Source organism: Panthera leo, chromosome B3 (assembly GCF_018350215.1).
Source record: "Panthera leo isolate Ple1 chromosome B3, P.leo_Ple1_pat1.1, whole genome shotgun sequence".
Lineage (NCBI taxonomy): Eukaryota > Metazoa > Chordata > Mammalia > Carnivora > Felidae > Panthera > Panthera leo.
In genome coordinates this window covers 27626776-27654408 of record NC_056684.1, presented here as the reverse complement: position 1 = coordinate 27654408, position 27633 = coordinate 27626776, and the positions used below count along the sequence as shown (strand labels likewise).

Here is a 27633-nt window from a genome sequence, read left to right as displayed (position 1 = left end):
AGTTGGGGTATTGATGTTCTCAAGCATTCTTAGTGGACACAGCTAGGGAATAAATGTGTATGTGTATGTATATACACACAATAGATATGTATTCTTATATTTATTTCACTATATACCTACATATCTTGAAAACCACTGGTTCACAACAGTACAATCAATTCTAATACCTACACAGGATTCATTCTTCTTTTCTCCCCCTCTGTATTTATAACTCTCTTCTCTGAAAGTGAGAAACCTGATTCCTATTATTGGCAGTTTATTTACTTCCTCTTAGGTAGCCAGCCTCCCATGTTGGCTGCCACACCTTGCCCCACATGGATACCCCCTTTTCTCCACACAGCTTCTGACACTCAAAACCAGAAGTCATCCCCAATGGATACCCCCTTTTCTCTGCACAGCTTCTGATGCTCAAAACCAGTTTGACTTCTGCTCAACTGCTTGATTTGTGACCTCTCCCTCACCTCCCAAGCTGGCTTGCCAAAGCAGGGACCCATTCTGTCACACCAGCCACCACCACATGTGGACACCCTCCCCACCCCCACTTAGGTGCTCCCTGTGCTGGGCTATCTTACCCTGCTCATACTCTCTCCCTTCTTCTTTGGGGACAAACATGCGTTTTTTGTTTTTTTTATTTTATTTTAAGTTTTTACTTAAATTCCAGTTAGTTAACAGTGTAATATTAGTTTCAGGTATAAATGATAGTGCTCATCAAACAAGTGTACTCCTTAATCCCCATCACCTACTTAACATGCATTATTTTCAATTACATTTGGAACTCTAGATTTATTATTTTATTACTACTGGCAAAAATATGTCCTATGGAAATTATTCTTAACCATCTGTGGTAATAAAAAGATTGCCATTTATAAATTAGGTGTCTAGACTCAGCTTCTCCTACTTCATGATCTCCTATGGTGAAGGTTTAATGCAGAAATTATCCTGAATTATGTAAAATTTTTGCTTTTAGGTAGAAGAGGGATTTCTTTCCTACCAGTTTATTTAAGAGACATAGGCACTAACCAGATTATACCCCTAAATTCCTATCATTTCAGTTTTGGTTTGAGTCATAAATAAATAAATAAATAACATAAAATGTAAATGTAAATAAATAATTTTCATATTAGTATTAGGTTAGTATTAATCACGTGTTAATATATTCCACTGAATGCTTTTGCTGCTCTTCAGTGAGTGAGATTCTGTAATGGCATCATTTCTGATGAACTACACTTAACGATCTCTGGGAATCCATGCAGAGGTAGGAGCAGGGTCCATTTCTTTAAAGGGAGGAACTGTGTTCCTAGCACAGAGAAGTATGGTGTCCAGGGCCTAAGTCTGTGGAATTTGCACATTGGGTATGTCACATTTCCCTTAAGTTTCCTATGTGGGGCTTGTGCTTCCTTTATCTCGTTTCTTTTTCTGGAAAGGTTGGCACTAGTTTTGCTGAGATCCAGAAAGCAAAAGAGAAAAGGAGAGGCACATCTGGGATCTTGTTCTTCCCCTAATGATCCAGACTCTGCCTGGGGAACTAGAAGGTCCTGTGTTATTCCCCATTCAGCACAGGGTCTCAGTGATTCCCATTCCCTCTACGTCAAAAGCTCTGGGATTTCTCATCTCTGATGGCTCCTTGTTCCTTTCTATAAGTCAAACCCCACTACAACCCCCAAGACGCTCTTAGGTGTTGGATAGCAGGCTGTGAGGCAGCAGTGCTGGGTGGGACATCCTCACAAGGTCAGAGGCTGCCACAGGCAAATAAGGGGCTCCTTTCACCTGCTACAGAGGAGGGAGAGGTAAATGATGACAGGTGGGGTATGTTCTAACTGACATACTGTGAATGAGAAGTAAGAGGAGAATATCTATTTTCATTTTCAAAGTACCCAAGGAACAAGAGATAATGGATACTGTGTTACGTGCCAGCCAACAAGTCACTTTAAAGCGATTTAGAGATTCTAGGAAAGAGTTATATAGAGAATGTAGGCAAAACATGTTAAAAGTACAAATTTAGTTGATAGAAAATTCCCAAGCATATCTTATGAATCAGGGAGGGGTAAATTGTATATGTTGTGACTTCATTCCAGGCCGTCCACCTATGATTCGAATTTGGTCACAGTATAAATTGTCATTTATTTATAGTTTACGCATGCCTTTTCATAGATATTATCAGTATTTTGTAAAATAGTTAATTGGTCTTGAAAGCATAGTACATGGTGGTGGAAATTTTAGAGGTCTGTCCTTTCTTAACCTGGCATTTCATGCTCTTAAAAGCTAAAGGCCTCAGAAAGTCCCTTATTCATCAGTAGTAGTCATGTATTCTTTGAGTTTATGGGTAAACTGGTGACTATTTCATAATGTATCATTCCTCATTTTAATTGTTGGACTTTTTAGGATGTTGAAAGCCAAAATAAAGCAACAGGCCCAGAACCTCAGTCCTTGGATGAATTCACTAGTCTGCTCGTTGCGGATGACACTCGTGTCATGGTGGACTTGCTGAAGTTGTCCGTGTGCAGCCGGGCAGGGGACAAGGGCAGGGATGTGCTGTCAGCTGTGCTGTCTGGCATGGGTACCGCATACCCACAGGTGAGCCATGTGATGGGTGTCGTGGGCTTCTCTCTGAGAGATATGCTACTGTTGGCATCACACCTTCTCTCGTGCTTGATTTTATTCTAGGAGATAGCAGTTCAGAAGGACTCCTTGTAAACAAGCCCTTTCTCTGTCCTGTGTGCTGTGGTTGTCCTCACTGTGCCTTCTGACATCATTTTGGTATTTTTTGCCATTTAGAAATTTCTGATTTTTATGAAGTTGGATCTGCCAGTTTTTTTCATTGATGGCTTCTGGATTTTGTATTATGCTGAAAAACTGCTTGCCTATGTGACATTATTTAAAGAAAATTTTCCAAGTTTCTTCCAATTATTTTTATGATTTCATTTATTATATTTACATTTTTGAGCCATCTGGGATTTATCTTGATATAAGGGATAATGTAGGGATCCAACTTTATTTTTTCCTAGATGGCAAACTTGTTGTCTGACAACCATTTATTGAATAATAGTAATAATAATCCATCCTTTTCCCAATGATTTGAAAAACATTTTAATCATATTGTAAATTCTTGTATATATTTGCGTCCATTTATGGACTCTTCTGTACATTAACCTAACCATTATGCTTTAAAATAGTTTTAATATTTGGTAACACGAGGTCCATCAGGATTTTCTACTGTGGTGGCTAGCTGAGCCATCCGGTATAGTGGCTTCCAGTCACATGTACCTGTTGACCAGTTGATGACTAGTGCACCTGAAGAACTGAAGTTTTCATTTTATTTAGCTTTAACTAATTTAAATGTGTATAGCTACATGTGGTTAGTTTAGGGTATAAAGTCAGCATCATATCAGTACATCTTAGAAATTGGATTGATCAGTCCTAAAACTTTTTGGCTTCCTAACGACTCTTTTATTTATCAGTGGCCTTCTGCCTTTTTAGAACTGGCCACATCAGGGAGTCTGATGCCATGAACTCTGTACAGAAATGTAACCTGTGTTTTTCTAGACCTTATATCACTGCCGCCCAAGTGAGAAAATACTTAAGTGTGGTTGAGTGGTCTTGAAAACATAGTAAATGATTTGGTAGTTAGTAAATTAAATGGTTTGGGGCTTGTTATTTCTTAATCATATTCAGGAAGAACAGGAGGTAGGTTTCCTACTTTCTAGTTTTTTAAGGCAAGGTACTTGGCACAATTCTGAGAGATTGAATCAAGATGAATTGCCACAAGCAAAAGCTTTTTGTTTTTTGTTTTTTTGTGTTTTTGTTTTTTCACAAGTTTATTGCATTTGTGAGAGGAAAGGATATGAATGAGGACATGGATTAAAGTAATAATGCCCAATATTTAGTACACACATATCTGCCAGGCCCAGTTGTGAGTGCATTCTCAGTATAGATGGTAGATGTTCTCTGTTTACAGATGAGGAAACTGAGGCTCTGAGACATTGTCCACTGGCTGTGGACACTCAGGTTGCTGGTGGGTGGGAGAAATGGGACTGGACCCTGAGTGCTCTGAGGGAAAAGCCACATCTGTGATGCCTGTCACCCTCTTCTTGTTGACCTCTCCTGGGGGAGTGATGGGATTTTCAGAGGAGGATTGTGAAGCCCAGAAAACTCCTGGTGGACTGTGTGGTAGGTGTTTGATGCTCCCAACATGTGTGTCCCAGTGATGCACACTACGTTTAAGGGGAAACAGAAGCAAAGATAGGATTGTCTTCAGACTATCCTGGCCAGGGGCAAGATGCTGGTCTTGTGTCACCCCAACCTAATATTTGGGACTCTTAAAAGAGAGATGTCTGAATTTATAGTCCTGTTACCTAGATAGCAGTGATATTAGTTTGTCATTAACAAAACTATTTACTAAGCTCATCTATTTGTTATCTAAATGTGAGGAAAAATAGAGGAGAAAAATAATTTATTCCTGGAAAGTATAGAATACACAATAGTTTTTTTCTCTAAATTTCAAAAATTTTCAGGCTCTTACTGCTACAATAACATATTCTTATTTGTTTTTAAAAATAGAAATCAAAGAGTTTATAATCACCAGTATTTACCACTTCAATGGTGTGAATCAGTAAAATTTTAAAATGAAATAAGTATTGGGGAGCCTTGGTGGCTCAGTTGGTTAAGCATCTGACTCTTGATTTTGGCTCAGGTCACGATCTCATTATTCACAAGTTTGACAACTGCATCAGGCTCTGTGCTAACAGTGCAAGCCTGCTTGGGATTCTCTCTCCCACCCTCTCTCTCTGCCCCTCCCCTGTGTGTGTTCTCTCTTTCAAAATAAATAAACTTAAAAAAAAATGACATAAGGACATTATGGATTGTTCAGAGAAGAAGGTATTGGGGCTGACCCTTAATGTCCTGGGTCAAGGGAAATCCCACTTATGTTTGTGCTTGTAGCTGTTTGTTTCAGGTATTATGCTGCTGTTTGATCTGGGTGGCTTGATTGTTCCTATCTATTCCTGCCCCCTCCTGTTTGACCCCCAATGACTTCTAGGATCTTGGTCATTTTTATCACCTTTCTGCTCCTGCCCTGGGTATTTTTGTTCCTGAGGCAGATTTTTCCTCACTAGGAAGTAATCTTGTCTTGGTATAAAAAACTGTTGTGATCACAGTTTCATTGGTTGGCACATATTGAGTGTCTTGTGTATGTGAGGCAGCTCCCAGCTACTTACAAGCTTAACAGCACCTCTGAGGTCTGTGCTATCTTGATGTTATAGGTGAGGGAACCAAGCCCTGATTTAAACTAGATTTGTCAAATTCTGAAGTCCTATCCTGGTGCCCTGATCATGTCCCTGCTTCCTCCCCCAGGTGGCAGATATGTTGCTGGAGCTCTGTGTCACTGAGTTGGAGGATGTGGCCACAGACTCGCAGAGTGGTCGCTTGTCCTCTCAGCCTGTGGTGGTGGAGAGTAGCCATCCCTACACAGACGACACTTCCTCCAGTGGAACAGTGAAGATACCAGGTACTCAGCGCTGGCCTAGGGGGACGAGGGGGGAAGAATCTCTGCCTATAGAATAGCTTCATTTCTATAATTGTATCAGAAGTACACCATTTTATAGAAAAGAAGCTACAGAATTGCTTTAGACTTATTTCCCAACTTTTTAAAAATACTTTTTTTCTCAAAATAAACATGATACAGAAAACCATGCAGAATGAATATTTAGCTTAACGATTATCAGGTGTGGTTGCCATAGTCCCCAAAACTCAGATCTAGAAGAAGTCCTGTGCCAGTTTCCAGAAACTCTTCTTGTGTCCCCACTAAAGTGATTGCTGCCCGCCCTTAGAGATAATGCTGACTTGTATTTCTGGGCAGTTTCTGTTACCCAGGTGTGTACCCTCTTCTAAGTCTCTTTCTAATTAATAGTTTCTATCTTTTAAGTTTCTTATTGTAACTTTAGTTCTTGATTTTCTTTTTCCTTTTTTTCAGCAATCTATGTGTTGAGGAACCTCAGCCTTTAACCCATTGGTCTTCCCTGCAGCCTGGATTTACATACTCCTATTGCACTTCAGCCTATTCTTGATCCTTGTCTTTCTGCAAATTTCTCCTGATTCAGAGTTCCAAGTAGTTCAGACCTTTGGCAAGACCATTGGTGGTTGTGTCCCTGTGCCTGCTTGTCTTTCCTTATGTGATGTCAGCAGCTACTGATACTCAGAGCCTGAGGCCATTAATCCATTGAGGGTTGCAAAATGGTGCTATTCTAATTGTTCCATTCTTTTCCTGTTTATTAGCTGGAATACTTTATAAAGAGTTATTTCCCCTCATCCTTTAGTTAGTTACCTAGGGGTGCTGTTTGCATAAGCAAGACAGGATTAAAAGCTTTCTTCTATTTATATTTTTAAGAGGATGAATTGATTCCCTATCATTCTTTGAAGGTGACCAGAATTTTTTTTTCTTTTATATTGTTATGCACTTACAGATTTAAAAATATATGATGGGCTTTAATCTCTTGTGACTCTTATTCTGTTGAAGCTCAAATTATCCCATCTCTAGATATCAGGAACCTCTTCAATTTGTTCCAGAAATGACATTGGTGATCCATTGATAACCTCCATGTAGTCTGGTATAACAAGATTCTTTGGGCTTGTCATGTAGTTTCTGCCCCCTACCTGGAATCTTCCTTGGTGTCTTTCAGTGGAGAAGGCATTTTAGATTACTGGGCTGTCATTGTTTCTAGACCTTTTCAATAGACAGAGGTAGGATGAATGGTTGGGCAGTCCCCTTTCTTTTGAGTTCATACTGATACATTGGATTCAAATTCAGAACTGCAAGGTTTCTATTAACCTCTTACATTACTTCTGTGTTTTCTTCTATACTGAAAATCTTGATTAGATAGGGGATGACAGAATTATAATATCTCAAAATTATTCATTTGCTTTATTTGACATTTCAGAAACAAGAGACTAAGGATTCAAATCTAATATAAGCAAACATGAATACAGTTCCTGAAATAGCAAAAAAAAAAAAAAATTTTGGCTTATTCTCTCTTCCTTCTCCCAACTTTATTAAAATGTTATTATACTGTATCTACCAGAGCATAATAACCATTACATACCGTACTTCTGTTCAATCTTCATTTAGTTTTATTTTTACTCTGTTAATGCTCACTTCTAGTCCTTTGTCTCTGTCTCTCTTTTTTAAAAATATTTATTCATTTTGAGAGGGAGAGAGAGAGTGTGTAATCAAGGGAGGGGCAGAGAGAGGGAGAGAGAGAATCCCAAGCAGGCTCTGTGCTTAGAGCACATCATGGGGCTAAATCTCATGAACCATACCATGACCGGAGCTTAAATCAAAAGTCGGTCGCTCAACTGACTGAGCCATCCAGGGGCCCTATCTCTTTTTTCATTATGATTGACTGAAGCTCACACTTTAGTCAATTCTTCAGTGGGCTCAGGATAGCAGCCCTGGGATCGGCTTGTCCATGACAGTTTGTGCTCAAACTTGAAAGTTAGGTTTTCTTGGTAGTAAATTTTTGGATCACCTGTTCTTCCTCTGTGAAAGTGTGATGGTGGTAATCTGTTTTTCCACTTATGTATTGTGCTTTGTTTCAGTAATTTTACTAGAATATGTTTTCAAATGGTTATTATAGGCGGTATTCACAGATAGGTGGTATGTTCCTTTAAAATGCAGTTTCAGACCTGCAGTGTAGACCTGTTTGTGTTACAGTTTGTACTGTTTGTAATCCCTTAGCCCTCTTTCATGGACCCGTGATCATCATGGTGTATTAGATACCTTTTAGACTCCATGTTAACTATTGCCTCTCAAATACTTCCTACCTTTCTCTTTTTCTTCTTTTCCTCCTTCTCTTTGTTTTAAAGCGCCATCTATTTGTGTTCATTTACTCTTATGCCCTTTCTAATTTAGTCTGTATTTAAAATTTTTTTTAATGTTTGTTTTTGAAAGAGACCAAGTGTGAGTGGGGGAGGGTCACAGAGAGAGGGAGACACAGAATATGAAGCAGGCTCCAGGCTCTGAGCTGTCAGCACAGAGTCCAATGAAGGACTTGAACTCATGAGCTGTGAAATCATGACCTGAGCTGAAGTTGGACGCTTAACTGACTGAGCCACCCAGGTGTCCCACTCCAGCTTGGTAATAAAACTTGAAGTCCAGAATTGTGATGCCTCCATTTTTGCCTTTCTTTTTCAAGGTTGCTTTGGCTATTCAAAGTCTTTTGTGGTTCCATATAAATTTTAGGATTGTTTGTTCTAGCTCTGTGAAAAATGCTATTGGTCTTTGGATAGGGATTGCATTAAATGTGTAGATTGCTTTGGGTAGTATAAATATTTTAACAATATTTGTTCTTCCAATTCATGAGCATGGAACATCTTTCCATTTCTTTGTGTCTTCAGTTCCTTTTGTCAGTGTTTTATAGTTTTCACAGTACAGGTCTTTCACCTTTTTGCTTAGGTTTATTCCTAGGTATCTTATTATTTTGGGTGCAATTGTAAATGGGATTTTTTTTTAAATTTCTCTTTCTTTTGCTTCATTATTAGTGTATAGAAATGCAACAGATTTCTGCACATTAATTTTGTATCCTGTGATTTTACTGAACTTATTTATTAGTTCTAGTAGTTTTTTTGGTGGAGTCTTTAGAGTTTTCTGTGTGAAATATCATGTCATCTGCAAATCAGAAAGTTTTGCTTTTCTTTCTTGCCCATTTGAATACCTTTTATGTCTTTTTGTTTTCTCAATGCTGTGGCTAGGACTTCCAGTACTATGTTGAATAAAAGTGGTGAAAGTGGACATTCTTGTCTTATTCCTGACTTTAGGGGGAAAGCTCTCAGTATTGCCTCATTGAGTATGATGTTCGCTGTGGCTTTTTCGTATATGGTCTTAGTTATGCTGAGGTATGTTCCCTCTAAACCTACTTTTTTGAGGGCTTTTAGCATGGATGGATGTTGTACTTTTTCAGGTGTTTTTTCTGAGTCTGTTGAAATGATCATATGGTTTATATATCATGTTGATGAATTTGTGAACGTTGAACCATGCTTGCATCCTCAGAATAAATCCCATTTTTTGTGGTGAATGGTTTTTTTAATGTAATGTTGAATTTGGTTTGCTAATTTTTTGCTAATTTGGTTTTGCTATTTTTTTGAGGATTTTTGCATCTATGTTTATCAGAGATATTGACCTGTAGTTCTCTTTTTTTATGTGGTGTCTTTATCTGGTTTTGGTATCAGGGTGATACTGACACCATAGAATGAGCTTAGAAGTTTTCCTTCCTCTTCTGTTTTTTGGAATAGTTTGAGAAGAACAGGTATTAACTCTTCTTTAAATGTTTGTTAGAGTTCACCTGTGAAACTGTCTAGTCCTGGACTTATATTTGTTGGGAGTTTTTTGATTACTGATTCAGTCTCCTTGTTGGTAATTGGGCTATTCAAATTTTCTATTTCTTCCTGTTTCAGGTTTGGTGGGTAATATGTTTGTAGGAATTTATCCATTTTTTTCTAGGTTGTCTAATTTTTTGGCATATGGTTTTTAATAACATTCCCTTACAATTAAAAAAATTTCTTTTACTGTTTATATATTTTTGAGACAGAGGGAGACAGAGTGCGAGTGGGGGAGGGGCAGAAAGGGAGACCAGAATCTGAAACAGGCTCCAGGCTCTGAGTTGTCAGCACAGAGCCCGATGCGGGGCTCCAACCCATGAACCCTGAGATCATGACCTGAGCTGAAGTTGGACGCTTAACCAGGCGTCCCTCCCTTACAATTTTATATATTTTTGTGGTGTTGGTTGTTATTTCTCCTCTTTCATTTGTCACTTTTTTTTATTGGAGTTGCTTTTTTTTTTCTTTGATGAGTCTGGCTAGAGGTTTATCAATTTTGTTGATCTTTTCAAAGAACTAGCTCCTGGTTTTATTGATCTATTCTATTGTTTTTTTTTAGTTTCTATATCATTTATTTCTGTTCCAATCTTTATCATTTTCTTTCTTCTGCTGGTTTTACGTTTCATTTGTTGTTCTTTTTCTAGCTCTTTTAAATGTAAAGTTAGGTTGTTTATGTGAATTTTTCTGTTTTCTTCATGTAGGCCTGTATTGCTATAAACTTACCTCTTAGAACATTTTTGCTGCATTCCAAAAGTTTTGGACCATTTTGTTTGATTCCATGTACTTTTTTTTCCCCAAAGTTTATTTACTCATTTTGAGAGAGAGAGTGAGCATGAGCAGGGGAGGTGCAGAGAGAGAGGGAGACGGAGAGAGAGAAGAGAGACAGACAGAGAGAGAGAGAGAGAGAGAGAGAGAGAGAGTGTCAGTCCCAAGCAGGCTCCATGCTGTAAGCACAGAGTCAGATGTGGGGCTCGAACCCACAAACCGTGAGTTCATGACCTGAGCTGAAATCCAGAGTCGGATACTTAACCAGCTAAGCCACCCAGGCACCCCTGATTCCATGTACTTTTTGATTTCTTCTTTGATTTCTTGGTTAACCCATTTATTTTTCAGTAGCATGTTATTTACCCTCCGTGTATTTGTGGTTTTCCAGACTTTTCCTATAGTTTCATAATGATTTCTGATTTCTAGTTTCATAATGTTGTGATCAGAAAAGATGCATGGTATGGCTTTGATTTTCTTGAATTTGTCAAGGCTCGTTTTGTGGACTACTCCGTGATCTGTTTTGGAGGATGTTCTGTGCCCTCCTGAAAAGAACATGTATTCTGCTGTTTTTGAATGGAATGTTCTGAATATGTGTGTTAAATTCATCTAGTCCAGTGTGTCATTCAAAGCCACTGTTTCCTTGTTGATTTTCTGTTTGGATGATCTGTCCATCAGTGTAAGTGGAGTGTTAACATCTCCTACTATTAGTATGTTACTTTCAATTAGTTTCTTTATGTTTGTTATTAACTATTTTATGTATTTCAGTATTCCTGTATTGAGTGCATAAATATTTACAGTTGTTATATCTTTTTGTTGGAGTGTCCTCTTTATTATTGTAATGTGTCTTTCTTGGTATGTTGTTACAGTCTTTGTTTTAAAATCTACTTTAAGTATTGCCACTTTGGCTTTCTTTTGACATCCATTTATATGATAAGTGTTTCTTCACCCCCTCACTTTCAGTGTGCAGGTGTCTTTAGGTCTGAAATGAGTCTCTTGTAGGCAGCATATAGATAGGTCCTGTTTTTTTGTTCGTTTGTTTTGTTTTTTATCCATTCTGACACCTTGTGTCTTTTGATTGGAGCATTTAGTCCATTTACATTCAAAGTGATTATTGATAGATACCTATTTATTGCCATAAATTGATTGTTGTTTTGCAGTTGTTTCTGAGGTTTTTCACTGATCCTTTTTTCTTTCTTTCGTGGTTTGCTGGTTTTCATTAATGATATATTTGAATTTCTTTCTCTTTATTCTTTGCATATCAGTAGGTTTTGATTTGTGGTTACCATTAGGTTTGTATATAACATCTTCTGCATATAAGCAATCTATATTAAGTTGATGGTTGTGTAAGTTTGAACCCATTTTTTTCTCCTCTCTCCCCCAATGTTTTAGTATATGGTGTCATATTTTACATCTGTTTATATTGTGAATACCTTGACTGATTTTAGTTGTGTCATTTTGTTCCCCCAGTCTTTGGGCCTCTTTCTGAGTTGTTTGCTCTGATGTGAGTTACCTAGTTGTATCTGTGGGGTAAAGTGAATTTAGGGTTTTCCTATCTGCCTTCTTCCCCAGAAGTGCTTATCATTTCTACTTTTAAAATATATACATTACAAACTTAGCCATTTCTCTCTAACTCCAGGCCATTCTGGGTCCAACCACCTAGTCACATCCAGTTTATTATATGAGCACCATATATTAGTGGGCTGCTCATGTTCCCACCTCTACACCTAACCTTCTGTGTCCTCCAGAATCATCTCCCTACAGGACATCCAGAGATGCTCTCTTAAAACCACCCTGTGAACCAACCCAGTCAGAACATGCTGGTCCTCTGCTTAAAACCCACCAGTATATCCCTATAACCTTAAAATAGGAGCTAAACTTCTATAACCATGGCCTATGCAACTTTGTATGAACCCTGATCACCTCTTCAATGTATTCCTTTCTCCCTCGTTATCTCTCCTTCCTGGCGCCTCCTCATCATCTTCTTTCCTAGTCCTGAAATATATTCCAGGTTCAGGATATTTGTCTCACTTCATATTTGCCATCTGCCTGAAATATTCTTCCCCTAGGCAATTAGTTATAGAGTTCTGACCATTCTCTTGTTCAGAGAATTCTTTCCTAACCATCATATGCAGAAACAGCCTTTCCCCAATCTCATTTCACACATGTCTTTCTTTATAGCAGTTTAAAGGGCATCATCTATTCCTTAATCTAGAGCAGAGACTGACTACAATCAGTGTTGTATACAAAGAGGGAGAGTGGAAATCCTTTTCCTTGTTCCAGTAGGGTGAATATATTCAGTCTCTCAGCATTAAATTCATTAACTATAGATTTTTCATAAATGCCCTTATCAACTTGGGGAAGTTTCTATTCCTACTTAGTGGGGGGTAGTAGGTACATTTTATGAATGAGTGTTGGATTTGGCAAATGCTTTTTGTGTGTTTTGTTACTCAGTAATGCATATTGCAGAAATCAGTTTTTGGATATTAAACTCACTCTGATCTTAAACAAATCACAGTTGTTCATAATGTATAATCTTTATTATATGTTACAGGATTTGGTTTGCTAATATTTTGTTAAGAATTTTTGCATCTATTTTCATGAATAGTATTGCCCTATAGCTTTTTTTTAGGTTTGTATTTTAAAATTTATTCATTTATTCATATAGCTTTTCTTTCTTGTGATAGCTTTGCCTGGTTTTGGTGTCAGGATAATACTGGCCTTAATACATGTTCCTTCCTCCTCTTTTCTCTGAAAGAGTTTGTGTAGGATTGACATTCTTCCTGTTGGGAACGCAAGATACCTCTCTTCCTGTTGGGGTCTGCAACTGATGAAGAATGGTAGGGCATGAGAGCTCCCCATTCTAGCCTCCTGACTTCATTTGAAATGAGGTGTCCTTTATTTAGCTTCACACATAGGTTTACCAGTTTATTGTAAAGGATATTATAAAGGGTGCAGGTGAATAGCGAGATGAACAGGTACATAGGATGAGGTCAGGAAAAGACCTGATACAGGGGCTTTTGTTGCTATGAAACTGGGGTATATCATCCTCCCAGCTTGGTGTCTTATCAAATCTTGCTATTCAGGAGTTTTATGTATCTTAATCTACAATACCCCCTCCACCTTACCTCCCCTTCCCAGAGATCTCTTGGTGGTATTAAAAGAGCCAGCCCTCTAATCATTTGGTCTTTCTGGTGACCAGCCCCATTCTGAGGTAATCTAGAGACCCCACCCTAAATTACCTCATTAGCATAAATTTAGGTGGGCTCAAAAAGGCTCCTTATGAATGACAAAAGACACTCCTAACAGAAAATTTCTAGGGTCTTAGGAGCTTTGTGCCAATGATGAGATACAAGATATGTATAATAAAATACATATTTTATTATAACACAATAATGATATTCCTTCTTTTTTTCCTGGTTTTGATCATTTGTATCTTCTACATTTCTGCCCCCACCAATCATTCATCTTAAAAGTTTATTTTGTTGATCTTTTCAAAGGACTAATTTCTGGTTTCATTGATTTGTTTTGTTCTTCAGTTGTTTTTCTGTTTTCTCTTTTACTGATTTCTATTCTGATCTTTATAATTTTCTTCCTTCTGCTTCAGGTACAATATGTTTTTGCTTTTTGTTTTTAGTTTTTTTAAGGTAGAACCATAGATTATTGAGACCTCTTTTCTAATAGAGTTTGAAGTGACAGATTTCCTTCTAAACACTGCTTTGGCTATGCCACATAAATTATGATAATGCTGTGTTTTCAAGTTTTGTTCAGCCTAAATATTTCCTAATTTCTTTTTTGAGATCTCTTGTTTGAACCATGGATTATTTAGAAGTGCCGTTTAAGTATTGGAGGTTTCCCAAATTTCCTTCTTTTGTTGATTTCTGATTCAATTCCACTGTAATACAATTATGGTTGTAGTTGTTCAGTCATACATTGAATGATTTCACATCTTTTAAATTTATTGAAACTTGTTTTATAGAATGTGGTCTATCATAGAGAATGCTTCATGTCTGCTTAATAGGAATGTACATTATTCCTTTGTTGGGGGAGTGTTCTGTAATTATTATCTGTAAGGTTAAGATGATTGGTAGTCCTGTTGAAATATGTAGTCTTATTGATTTTCTTTCATTCATTCTGTCAGTTCTGGAGACTTGGATATTGAAATCTTCAGCTATAATTGTGGACTTGTCTACTTCTTTCATTTCTATCAGCTTTCCATTCATATATTTTGGAGCTTTGTTGTTAGGTGTGCATACCTTTGTAATTGTTATTTATATCTGATGTTTGACTCTTTTTTCAGTGTGAAATGTCCCTTTTTGTTTCTATTAACATTTCTTGCCTTAAAGTCTGTTTTGTGTAATATTTGTATAGCGACTCCATTTCTTTTATGGTGATTGTTTCCATACTAGATTTTTTTCCATCTTTTTACTTCGAACTTTTTTTTGTCTTTGAGCCTGGGTTTGTCTCTGGTTATGCACCTTTTAGTTGCATCTTGCTTTTTTCATCCAGCAATCTCTGCTTTTTGATTGAGATGCTTAGGCCATTCATATCTAATGTAATTATGGCTTTGGTTGGATTTACATCTGGCATTTTGCTATATTTTCTCTAATGCCTGTGTCTTCTTTTGTTCTTCCTTTAGTGCTTTCTTTTGTGTTAAAATTTTTTCGTGTGTAACATTTTAATTCCTCTGTTGATTTTCAGCCACTTTTTTTAGTGTTTGTTCTAGGGTCTAAAATAAGCATTTGAATATATCACCATCTACTTCATGGTTAATATCTTAATTCTGGTAAAATGTAGCAACTTTGCTCCAGTGTAGTTCTATTTCCTTTTCTCTCCTTTTTGCTGTTATTGTCATATATGTTACATTTATATATGTTAGAAATTTGTGCCACATACTTGTAACTATATCTGTTATACATACATGTATATGGTATGATAATCATTGCATTATGTCAAGGATTAGCAAACTTCCGTGTGTCACAAAATATTATTTTGATTTTTTTTCTAACCATTTGAAAATACACAAATCATTCTTTGCTCACAGGCTATGCAAAAATGGGGGGTGAGACAGATATGGCCCATGGACTATAGTTTCCTAAGCTCTGCTCCATGTAATATTTTGTATTTTAAAAGTATTAAGAAAAGGGAAGGGAAAAAAAAATACTTATGCTGTCTCTTAACCCACATATTTCCCTTTTCCAGTGCTTTTTATTTCTTCCCATGGATTCAGGTTTCCATTTGATATCATTGTATTTCAGCCTGGAATACTGTAAATGGTTTTTGTAAAGCATATCTGCTAGCAGTTCTCTCACTATGTGTTTATTTGGGAATGTTTTAATTTTGCCTTCACTTTTTGAAGGATAGTTTTTGCTAGATATAGATTTCTTAGTTGAGAAATCTTAGAGTTTTTCCCTTTTATTATTTTAAACATGTCATCCCACTGGTTTCTGATGTCCATTGAAGGCAGCCATTAATGGTATTTTGTACCCCTAGGTGTTTTGTGACTTTTTTTTTTAATCTTGCTGCTTTCATGATTTTCTCTTTTTGTCTTTGGTTTTCAGTAGTTTCAGTATAATATCTAGGTGTGGATCTCTTTGTTTTATCCTACTTGGGATTTATTAATTTTGGGAACTGTAGATTAATGTTTTTCATCAAATAAGGAGGTTTGGGCTGTATTTTTTAATTACTCTTTCTGTGCCCTTTTTTTCTCTTCTGTTTTTTGGGAGGAAATTCCCAGATGCATATGTTTGTATTCCTTAATGTTGTCTCCTAGGTGTTTGAGACTTTCTCATTTTTCCTGTCTTTTTTCTCTTATTTTCCAGGAGTAAGAGAGAAATGATACAGTCTTCAATTTGACTCCCTTTTTTCTGCCATTTTGCCCATCTAATGAATTTTTCATTTGGGTCATTCTATTTTCCAACTCCAAAATTTCCTTTTAGTACTTTTTTCATAGTTTCTCCCTCTTTATTGAGATTCTATATTTGTTAAGTCAGTCTTATCATTTGTTACCATGTTTTCTGTGTTATCTTATTTTCTCTGGTTTTCTTGGATTTTTCGAACATTTCAGTTGCTTTATTGTTTGCTAGATCTAGCATTTGGGCATCAGAGTTCATTTTTATTGACTGATTTTACTTTTGAGTATGGCTCACATTTTTCAGTGTTTTTGCTTGTCTCATAATTTTTTTGAAAAGCGAACATTTTAGGTAGTAGTATGTAGTATCATCTGGATTCTGATATTCTTTTTCAAGATTTGTATTGGTTGATAGGTTATTTTCATTGTGTTCTGTACTTGTTTTGTAACATGACTGTAATTCTCTCTGAAATCTGGTTCCCTCACAGCATGTGGCCTCTGATGTCCCGGTTTCATTCTTTTGTTCTCATTTTTGTTCTCTAGCCTGACTTCTAGGGTTTGTTCTGTATCCTCTTGGCTTATGCTCAAGCCTGTTGATCTCCCCTTCTGTTGGTGGATCTACATGCGGGTGGGAGCAGGGAGGGCATAGAACTCTGTTTTGGCAGTTTTCCTGTGCGTGCGCATCCCAGTTTGTCCAGGCCTCCGTGATGCCCTCACTGGCCCTTCTGTGCTCTCTGAATTTTATGATCTCCTTGTTAAATTTCTGGATAGTTCTCAGATTTGATACTTACCTCTCAGATTTGATACTCACTCGCCAAACCATGTTCTCAGGCCAGTGGAGATGGAGGCTTTCTTGTTGGTCTTTTTATTAGCAGTGCCCCTGGCATGCATTTTCTGCTCCCTGCTCTGCACCAGTCAGCTTCCCCTGGAGGCAGAGTCCCATCTTGGTAGAACTGTCCTCCAGCTTGGATGGAAACATACCCAGGCAAGAACATCATAGGTACTCCCATCTCTATCCAAGTTTGGCAGTTTTTTTCATGAATAAACACTTCTCAACTTGTTGTTTGCCTTTAATTTATTTGCAGAGCCCTGAGATCATCATCTTTTATAATTTTGAATGGTTTTATAGCTGCTTTGAAGGAGGGGATTTGTTAACCTCTTCCCTCCACCATAACCTAGGTCCTGCTCTTCATTAATTCTTTTGTAAGCTAACTTGTCCCACAGAAGACTCTAGATCTAATACTAAATGTTGATGAATATGGTTTCATGTGGCATTTTAAATGTGTGTGGGGTGGGGGGATAATAAAGTTTGGTCTGGCAACTGAGGTTGCAGCCTGAAAATTTGCCCAGAAATGAGAGCACAAAATGAATTTGCCAAGCAGAAGTGTATTCTTGGGCTTTCCATCACAGGTGAAGTCTTCTGTGGGAGATAAAGTGGGGGGAAAGAGGCAGTCAATCTTAGATTCTTGTCTATGAGGTCAGTTCCTCCTGACTTTCTGCTTTTCATTAGCTGTTAAACATCATATTAGTCTCACTGTTTCTATGTGTCTGTTGCGGCTTATGGCCTTGTCTGTGGTATGTCATTTGGGAGTGATCACTGTGTGTTTTGTGCTCACTTGACCTCCAGGTGCAGAAGGACTCAGGGTGGAGTTTGACCGGCAGTGCTCTACAGAGAGGCGCCACGACCCTCTCACAGTCATGGATGGTGTCAACAGGATTGTCTCCGTGCGGTCAGGTGTGAAGGGAGGTTGAACAGGACACTATCTGCCCACCTTCGTAGAACAGAACTAGTAACTTACTAAACAGAATGCTACTGCTTCATTCCTGTGTGAGACTAAAGGAAGGGATAGTAAGCTATTTTGCTGCAAAGTATAGAAGGTTTTGTCTGCCTGTTCACAGTACTTTGAGTAAGATAGTTATGAGAATGGTATCTGCACCTCACCAGTGGCGGTAGAATTACTGGGTTCCTGGTAGGTCCTTGTCAGGACATTGGCCATCTTGGAGGCCCAGTTTCACCCAGATAGCTAGAGATGGTGCTGTAAGACATATGGGAGTACCAGGCTTGTGCAAACTAAAATATGATGTATGAAAAAGCTTCCTAAAGGGACTTGGTTTATAATTGACTGCAGTAAGGGCTGGGCTCAGGTTTTGGTAAGATTGCATGCTCTGTGAGGAAATCTGGGGCTCTTTCTCCTGTTTCCTGGGTAACTGCCATCACATAAGACCTTCCCCAGGAAACTCTCTATAGCCCTTGACCTGGGCTTGTGTGCTGCTGGCTCTGCAGTGTTGTAGCTATGTATCAGGGTAGTGCCCACCTGTCTTCATTTTCCCTAGTACTTGATGTAATGTGTATGGAAGGGCAGTATGTATTAAATATCATTCACTAGGAGTAGAGGGAACTCAGATTTTGGAGAACTTGGGTTGGAGGAGCCAGCTGTTCTTGAGACATAGTGTGAATGATTTTGCTTTGTTTTTAAAAAAGTTTGTGTTTATCACATGACATAGTGAACCCAATCCTGGGGCATAATTTTCCCCACTAGGCCGAGAATGGTCTGACTGGTCCAGTGAGCTACGCATCCCAGGGGATGAGTTGAAGTGGAAGTTCATCAGTGATGGGTCTGTGAATGGATGGGGCTGGCGCTTCACAGTCTATCCCATCATGCCAGCTGCAGGTAAGTAGGGGGCTTGCGATGTCCAAATCTTGATGACTCAAGCAAGGTGGACACATAAATTGTTTTCATTTAGTACATTGTACTCTGCCTTCTCCTGTTGTGTTGGGAGCCAGCACTGCCCAAGGCCCCACCACAGTGGTGATCGTAACTGCCAAAGAGCAACCTTAGTAGCCCAGTTGTTGGGATGTTAGGACTCCATTACCTAATGGGAAAGGAGTTATTATTGTTGAATGAACTTCTTAAGCTGTTTGATTTTCAGATAAAATGTCTAATACAGTGCATAGTTGTGTGACATAGACAGTGGCGGTACCATGGGCACCCTCTAAGCATGGCATCCGAGTAGATGAGGACCACTCTTGGTCAGATTGTACAGGTCTCCTTGTGGGGTAGCCCTTATCCTGTCCAACATGGAAACATTTACAGTGCTCATTTCGCAGGCCCTAAAGACCTCCTTTCTGATCGCTGTGTCCTCTCCTGTCCGTCCATGGACTTGGTGACATGTCTGTTAGACTTCCGGCTCAATCTCACCTCAAACAGAAGCATTGTCCCTCGCCTTGCAGCATCACTGGCAGCCTGTGCACAGCTGAGTGCCTTAGGTAAATAGCACCTTTATTATGTCTGTTGTACTTGATGGGAAAAATGGTCAAGCTTCTGATATTTTCTGTCTGCTCATTTAAGCTGCCAGTCACAGAATGTGGGCCCTTCAGAGACTGAGGAAGCTGCTTACAACTGAATTTGGGCAATCAATTAACATAAACAGGCTACTTGGAGATAATGATGGAGAAGCAAGAGCTTTGGTATGGAACATTACCTCACAGTTTCTAGATGTTTGACTTTGGGAATAAAATGTTGCTTGAATAATTTAAGGGGCATCTGGGTGGCTCAGTCAGTTGAGTGTCTGACTTCAGCTCAGGTCATGATCTCGCAGTCTGTGAGTTCGAGCCCCACATCAGGCCCTGTGCTGACAGCTCACAGCCTGGAGCCTGCTTCAGATTCTGTATCTCCCTCTCTCTCTGCCCCTCCTCCACTCACACTCTATCTCTGTCTCTCAAAAATGAATAAATGTTAAAAAAAAATTTAAAAAAAATATTGCTTGAAAAATTTAAGTCACTGAGAAGAGTTGGGAAATTCTACATAACAATAAGCCTGCTTTTGTCCCATCCAGACTCCTTTATGTTACTCCATATACTGAGTGCAGGCTGGCCTGTGATTTTTGGAAACAAAGATGTGTCAATGGCTGTGAGCATAGGATTGTATCTGTTAGACTTTGCAACAAGTCTGGCTCACCACATCCCCTTATTTTGTTGGATGAGGTAGTTACTGTTAAAAGGATGCTTGATCCTAACGATCTTGGGAGATGGGACTTTGTAGGCCAAAAAGGGCCTTGTTCCCTGCAAGTGGCTGTATTGAAATCTAGACCAAGCATTCTGAGGTAAATTTTCAAGCTCTTCTTTTAAATTTTAGTGTTCATCAAACTTATTTGAAAATATCAATACACATTTTTTAGGGAGAATAGTATCAATATAACAAAACTTTTGACTCACAGAAATAAAATGGTTACTTTCCCTACATTTTGGATTGCTTTACTAGGATATAATCTTGTTGTTTTCTTAGAGTTTTACAGGTAGTGCTCTTGCTGCTTTGGTAAAAGGCCTTCCGGAAGCTTTGCAAAGGCAATTTGAATATGAAGATCCTATTGTAAGAGGTGGCAAGCAACTGCTCCACAGCCCATTCTTTAAGGTAATATTTGACTTGTTTTAAAGTGATGAGATCCACAAAAGTATGGCCAACGATTAATCTTTGACAAAGTAGGAAAGAATATCCAATGGAAAAAACACAGTCTCTTTAACAAGTGGTGCTGGGAGAACTGGACACTGCAACTGCAACATGCAGAAGAATAAAACTAGACCACTTTCTTACACCATTCACAAAATAAACTCAACATGGATGAAGGACCTGAATGTGAGACAGGAAACCATCAAAACCCTAGAGGAGAAAGCAGGAAAAAACCTGTCTGACCTCAGCTGCAGCAATTTCTTACTTGACACATCTCCAAAGGCAAGGAAATTAAAAGCAAAAATGAATTATTGGGACCTTATGAAGATAAAAAGCTTCTGCACTGCAAAGGAAACAATCAACAAAACTAAAAGGTAGCCGATGGAATGGGAAAAGACATTTGCAAATGACATATCGGACAAAGGTCTAGTATCCAAAATCTATAAATAACTCACCAAACTCCACACCCGGAAAACAAATAATCCAGTGAAGAAATGGGCAGGAGACATGAGTAGACACTTTTCTAAAGAAGACATCCAGATGGCCAACAGGCACATGAAAAGATGCTCAACATCACTCCTCATCAAGGAAATACAAATCAAAACCGCACTGAGATACCACCTCATGCCAGTCAGAGTGGCTGAAACAAACAAATCAGGAGACTATAGGTGTTGGCGAGGATGTGGAGAAACGGTAACCCTCTTGCACTGTTGGTGGGAATGCAAACTGGTGCAGCCGCTCTGGAAAACAGTGTGGAGGTTCCTCAAAAAGTTAAAAATAGATCTACCCTATCAGCCAGCAATAGCACTGCTAGGAATTTACCCAAGGGATACAGGAGTGCTGATGCATAGGCACACGTGTACCCCAATGTTTATAGAAGCACTTTCAACAATAGCCAAATTATGGAAAGAGCCTAAATGTCCATCAACTGATAAATGGATAAAGAAGTTGTGGTTTATATATACAGTGGAATACTACTTGGCAATGAGAAAGAATGAAATCTGGCCTTTTGTAGCAACATGGATGAAACTGGAGAGTGTTTTGCTAAGTGAGATAAGTCATACAGAGAAAGATGCCATATGTTTTCACTCTTATGTGGATCCTGAGAAACTTAACAGAAGACTATGGGGGAGAGGAAGGGGAAAAAAAAAGTTACAGAGAGGGAAGGAGGCAAACCATAAGAGGCTCTTAAAAACTGAGAATAAACTGAGGGTTGATGGGAGGTGGGAGGGAGGGGAAAGTGGGTGATGGGCATTGAGGAGGGCACCTGTTGGGATTAGCACTGGGTGTTGTATGGAAACCAATTTGACAATAAATTTCATATTAAAAATAAATAAAGTGATGAGAGAGCTGGTTGGCTAGGAGAGACACAGAGAGTGGTTGTGTGTAGTGCACCACATTTCAGGCCTCCTTGAGGACATGGGTAAGTATTGCTGAAGTTGAATATGAAAAATTTCCAGAAATGACTATGACCTAATAAGCCCTTAATACTTTAGCCAAGTATTAGTGTACTTTGAGATGCTTGACTTGGGCAGTAAGTGTTGTGGCAGTTGTCAGATCTGAGGTCTTGTGTATAAGGTGCATCACTAGGAGCTGGGTGGGAATAATCCACACCACTGGTAGTGGTAAAACACTTGCAGACACATGGCAGTCAGCCTGGAATAAGGAGCTCCTGAATGAGAACTCACAGAAACCCTGTAATGGTGTCTGTCTTTAGCATGCAGTGTTGGTGAAGTAGATTCTTAGCTGCATTTCTGAGCTTCCTTGTTTTGTTAATTTTTGGTTGCTACAGGTACTGGTAGCTCTTGCTTGTGACCTGGAGCTAGACACTCTCCCTTGCTGTGCTGAGACACACAAGTGGGCTTGGTTCCGAAGGTACTGCATGGCCTCCCGCGTTGCTGTGGCCCTGGACAAAAGAACACCATTGCCACGTCTTTTTCTTGATGAGGTATTGCATGTTATTTTGGAATGTAAAAACATTTTCCTTATTCAGTCATGGTGTAAACAGATGCCAATATTATGAGACACAGCAACATTTCTCTTACAAAGGGATACCATAAAGAAAAAAATCACATAGGTGAAAATGAATAAATGCATACTGTGAATTTCAGTTAAAGTTTATTTTTAGTAAACTAAAGATATACTAGTACTGCCCAGACATTCCAATATCTTAGACTTGATTATAATTGTATTGATTTTGCTTATTAACTATAAAATCACAGTATTGATGTTGGCATTCCCTCAGATTCTGCAATCGGGATCACTCCTGTGTTGTTACCTTAATATTATGTGTTTCATTTTTGAGAGGTGAGTGTTTATTGATAATCTCATAATAATGTTGTCTAGGTGGCTAAGAAAATTCGTGAGTTAATGGCAGACAGTGAACACATGGATGTTCTCCACGAGAGCCACGACATTTTTAAAAGAGAGCAAGATGAACAACTTGTGCAGTGGATGAACAGGTTATTATATCAGAACCAAGAATAATGCTGTACACTGGGGAAAGGTGTTGTATGTGCAGTTCTTTCCCATGTTAATTGTTCACTTAATGTTTGTTGTAGGCGACCAGATGACTGGACTCTTTCTGCAGGTGGCAGTGGAACAATTTATGGATGGGGGCATAATCATAGGGGACAGCTTGGGGGCATCGAAGGTGCAAAAGTTAAAGTTCCCACTCCATGTGAAGCTCTTGCAACTCTCAGACCTGTGCAGTTAATTGGAGGAGAACAGACTCTGTTTGCAGTGACAGCTGATGGAAAGGTAAGGGTGCCTTTTGTGTGTCATATGTTAAAAACTAAGAGACAGCTATGGCTAGAGTGCGTTATTGGTCCATGGTATGTGTAAGGACTCTATTAAAACGTTATCTCAAGGTTAATAGTACTTATTGTTGGAAGCAGTTATCATTCTAAAATATTTCTGTATGATCTTTGATGTGTTCTATAACTTTACAGTGTTTTATTTTGAAATACAGCGTACGTAGAAAAGTGTACTGTTTGCATATCAATAATACATTAGAGTATTCCTTTTTTTTATTTGCTAGTGTAATGCTTTTTAAAAAATTGCTTCTAGTATGATGAAATGGTTGATACATATATATTGTCTTTATGTTTGGTGACCTTATTCAACTATTTTCTTTCTTTTCTATATCTCAGGATTTCTTGTATCTTCTTTATAGAGTCATAATCTGTAAATCAGTTTTGTTCCTTTTCAGTTCACCACTCTTATTTTTTCCTTTTTGTGTGGAAGAAAGGAAGCTCATTGTATTGGGTTGTTTTGGTATAATATTGAGCAGGGGTGGTAGTTGTGGGCTTGTTCTTGTCTTAATCCAGTTTGCAAAGTAAACACTGTGATTGAACATTTCACAAACTTACTGTGAGGTTTTGGTGGATGATCTTTATGAGATTAAGGAAATTGCCTTCTCTTTCTACATTAAAAAAAACTATTCCTAGGGATGTTTTCTCCTTTAGTGGATTTATGTTGTGAATTGGATTAATTGGTTTTCTTATATTTAACCCACTTGCATTCTGTGGAGACACCCACCTTGGTCAGGATGTTTTATATTTTTTTGGTTTGTGTTTGTGAATATTTTCTTTGGGATTTTTGGGAGCTCCAAGATCTTAAAGTGCGATTATAATAATGTTTCTGTCTTATATATTCCTTGTCTGATTTTGGTACTCTATTATTATATATCTATTTAACTTACAACAATTAACTTAAAAATGCATGTTTATTATCTTGCAGTTTCTCTGCGTCAGGACTCTGGAGGTGGCTTAGCTTGGTCCTCCCACCTAGGATCTCTCCCCAGGCTGCAGTTGCCTCAGGGCTATACTGAGCATTCAGTTCCTCATGAGCTGTTGGTTGAGGCTGCCCTCAGTTCTTTGCCACATCACACTGTAGCAGCTGGCTTCCTCAGAGCAAGCAAGGGAGGTGTGGCAAGACACAAGTTACAGTCTTGTGTGACCTAATCCAAAAGTGACAGTCCATCCTTGTTGCCATATTCTGTCCATTAGAATTGAGTCACTAGGTCTAGCCCATGTTCAAGGAGAAGGGATTACACAGGGTGTGAATTAGGGACTCTTGGGAACCACATCAGAGACTGCCTGCCAAGAATATCAAGATTGTGCTAGTCTCATAAAAAAGGGTTGAAGTGTTTTGTTTTGTTTTTTTCCCTTTTTCTATTCTCTGGAGAATTCTATGTCTTTTATTGTTTCCTGGTTATTATAACATGCATATGTAAAATCTGAAGTGAATTACTACTTCTGTCCTCCTCCCAAGTAATACAAATAGCTGATACTTTGTTATCCTGTGTTCTGGCACAAACCCATTAGGGAATGATAGGCATTATTATTTTTGTTGTTATTTTTCCAGATTTACCCAAATGTTGCACATGTCTTTGCTCACATTATTTCTTATGTCTCAGACCTTATATCTTTAAACAGTTTCTTCTACTTCATTTTGCTTCTACTTTATATTTTCATTTTTCTTTAGTGAGTCTTTTGTTGGTTTATCCTCAGATTGTTTTTGTGTATTTGAATATGTCTTTATTTTATCCTTTATCCTAAGTAAGAGTTGCAAACATTTTCTGTAAAGGTCGTGATAGTATTTTTGGCTCTATGGGTCATGTGGTCTCTGTTGGCAACTATGAAAACAAGCCTATGAATGATATGTAAATGAATGTGTCTGGCTATGTCCAATAAAGCTTTATTTACAAAAGTACATGGTGGGCCTGATTTGACTCATGGGCCATAATTTGCCAACCCCTGTTCTAGAGTATGAAATTTTAAGTTGACTATTATTTTCAGTCAGCCTGTTAAACGTTTTATTCTTTTGGATTTTGGACTTCATTGTTGCTAATGAGATGTCAGCAGTCAGACTAACTTTTATCCAAATGGAGGTAATAAATCTTTTCTCTATGGCTACTTTTAAGATATTTCTTTAGTGATCTGCATTTTGCTGTGATATATTTTTATTGTCCTTTTTTGTTTTACTTTGTTTTTGCCAGGTGGTAAGGGATGGGAGAGGGGGGCTTTCTGGCTCTTGAGAAGTTGTCTTTAAACAACTCTGGTAAATTCCTAGACTGTTTTTTTGCCTCAGATATTGCTTCTACCATATTCTCCGTGTGATCTCTGCCTGAAAATGTGTTCTGATTGTTGAGTGCTTTATATCTCTAACTCCTTCTTTCCATGTTTCCTCTTCTCTGTGTTTCTATGCTATATGCTAAAGAATGTCTTCAGATTCATCTTCTAGTCTCTTGTCACCTATTTATAATCTGCTATTAAATGTATCTGGGTATTTAATTTCAATTATTGTTTTTTTAATCCCTGGAAGTTCTGCTTTGGGTAATTTTGTAATTCTTATTCCTTAGGGATACTTTCAAGCTTTTATTTCTTTAAAGATAATATTGGACTGTTGTTCTGACTCCCTCATGGCATCTTTTTTCAACTATGAGCTGACCCTTTTCCTTAGAAAATTTTATGTAGAAATTCTTTGAGGCTTAGTTGGAAATCACTCATCAAAAGAGAATTTATAACCCTGGGGTACTACAAATCTAAGTCATTGTAAATTAAATTCTCAAAGGAATTTAGACCATACATAGTATAAATTTAGACTGAAAACCAACCTAATGACCACCTTTCATGGTTGTTAATTCTCAGGAGAGCTTTTTCTCCATATAATTTAGTGCTGAGATTGAGAAAGGGAACTTGCTTTGTTGTTTTCTTTTTATTCCTCACAGTTGGCCCACTGGAGGATCATCTTTCTAAAAGGAGACTCCTTTTAAGCTTGGTACTTTACCCTCGACACCCCGTGTGCTGAAGATTCTCAAAACCTTCTCAGGGGACACTGGCTTTAGGGCTCTTTTATCAATCTGAGTTCTTGGTTTCACTTTCTGTTTTAGTCCTTGAGGTTTTCCTTACTATTGCAGCAATGCATTTGAAACAGTATGAAACAATATTTAAATTTTTATAGGAGGGATGTTTGACATGCATTTGGAAAAGGCAGTCTGATTCTTTTTTAAAAATGATAAACCTTGTGCCCTGAAATAATTACTCACTTAGAACGAAAGAAAAATAGTGTATTCTACTGTGTGACTTATATGCAGCCTTGCTGAAATACTACATCTATTTATAGTTTTTCTATGAGTGTTTCTATCAGTGTTACTATCAGAGATTTGCTTCCAGGGAAAAGATCTTCTTTTTAAAATACATTTTGTGAACTTGGGATTTTAAATAGTCATAACTATTTCATTTTTAGTGTTTGATAAAGCATGGAAAAGTCTTAAACATTCTTGTAAACTTTTTTTTTTTTTTTTTTTTTTTGAGAGAGAGCGAGCGCACATGTGTGTGAGCCAGGGAGGGGCAGAGGGAAAGGGAGAGAGAGAATCTTAACCAGACTCCATGCTCAGTGCAGAGCCCAGTGCAGGGCTCAATCCCACGACCCTGACTGAGCCACCCAGATGCCCCCATTCCTGTGATTTTTAACTTTAAAATTCATTTCTCTGTGGTAAAAATATCTAGAATACTGATTGAGTTTGTTAATTACTAGAACATAGGGATATTTAGATAAAAATCTGATACTTATATTCTTCTCATCTTAGCTGTATGCCACTGGATATGGTGCAGGCGGCAGACTAGGAATTGGAGGGACAGAGTCGGTATCTACCCCAACATTACTTGAATCCATTCAACACGTGTTTATTAAGAAAGTAGCTGTGAACTCAGGAGGAAAACACTGTCTTGCCCTCTCTTCAGAAGGAGAAGTTTACTCTTGGGGTGAGGCAGAAGATGGGAAGTTGGGGCATGGCAACAGAAGGTATTATGTGAAAACATTATTTTTGATGTTATGCTTTCCTTGTTTCTTTTACCTCTTGTATAACATATTGGCACTTTGTTTTTCAGGACAACATTTATAATAATCTACTCAAGTTAAATGTTAATGACTCATTTGGCAGAAATAAGTTCATGTTACAATGTGTGGGCTTGCCTCCACTGCCCTTCTATTTGAGGGGAAAATCAATTCTGAATTTTCGATTTTTAAGTACTAAGTACATTGAGCTTCTCTTCGTCCTTCTCCCCAAGTTTTCTTCCTCTGATCCCAAGTAATTCACTGAATCAACAGTTGGCATTTTGGTAACATGTGTGATACTAAAGCTGTAAATACAGAGGAAATGGAAGGAGTGAGGATAAGGGGACACACAAATGACAATAT

General features: G+C 38.2%; 1 protein-coding gene across 7 annotated transcripts in view; it reads left to right on the top strand.

Annotated features, from left to right (window-relative positions):
• HERC2 (HECT and RLD domain containing E3 ubiquitin protein ligase 2) overlaps positions 1–27633 on the top strand; it is a 268128-nt gene that overhangs the window by 213684 nt on the left and 26811 nt on the right. For all 7 annotated transcript variants that reach the window (XM_042941272.1, XM_042941277.1, XM_042941274.1 and 4 more), the window contains 11 exons: positions 2383–2574; positions 5350–5503; positions 17607–17714; positions 18520–18651; positions 19089–19247; positions 19330–19448; positions 20266–20391; positions 22220–22375; positions 22774–22889; positions 22989–23187; positions 27023–27237. In XM_042941272.1, the coding sequence (XP_042797206.1) occupies positions 2383–2574; positions 5350–5503; positions 17607–17714; positions 18520–18651; positions 19089–19247; positions 19330–19448; positions 20266–20391; positions 22220–22375; positions 22774–22889; positions 22989–23187; positions 27023–27237 (1676 nt within the window). The remainder of the gene's footprint in view (positions 1–2382; positions 2575–5349; positions 5504–17606; positions 17715–18519; positions 18652–19088; positions 19248–19329; positions 19449–20265; positions 20392–22219; positions 22376–22773; positions 22890–22988; positions 23188–27022; positions 27238–27633) is intronic.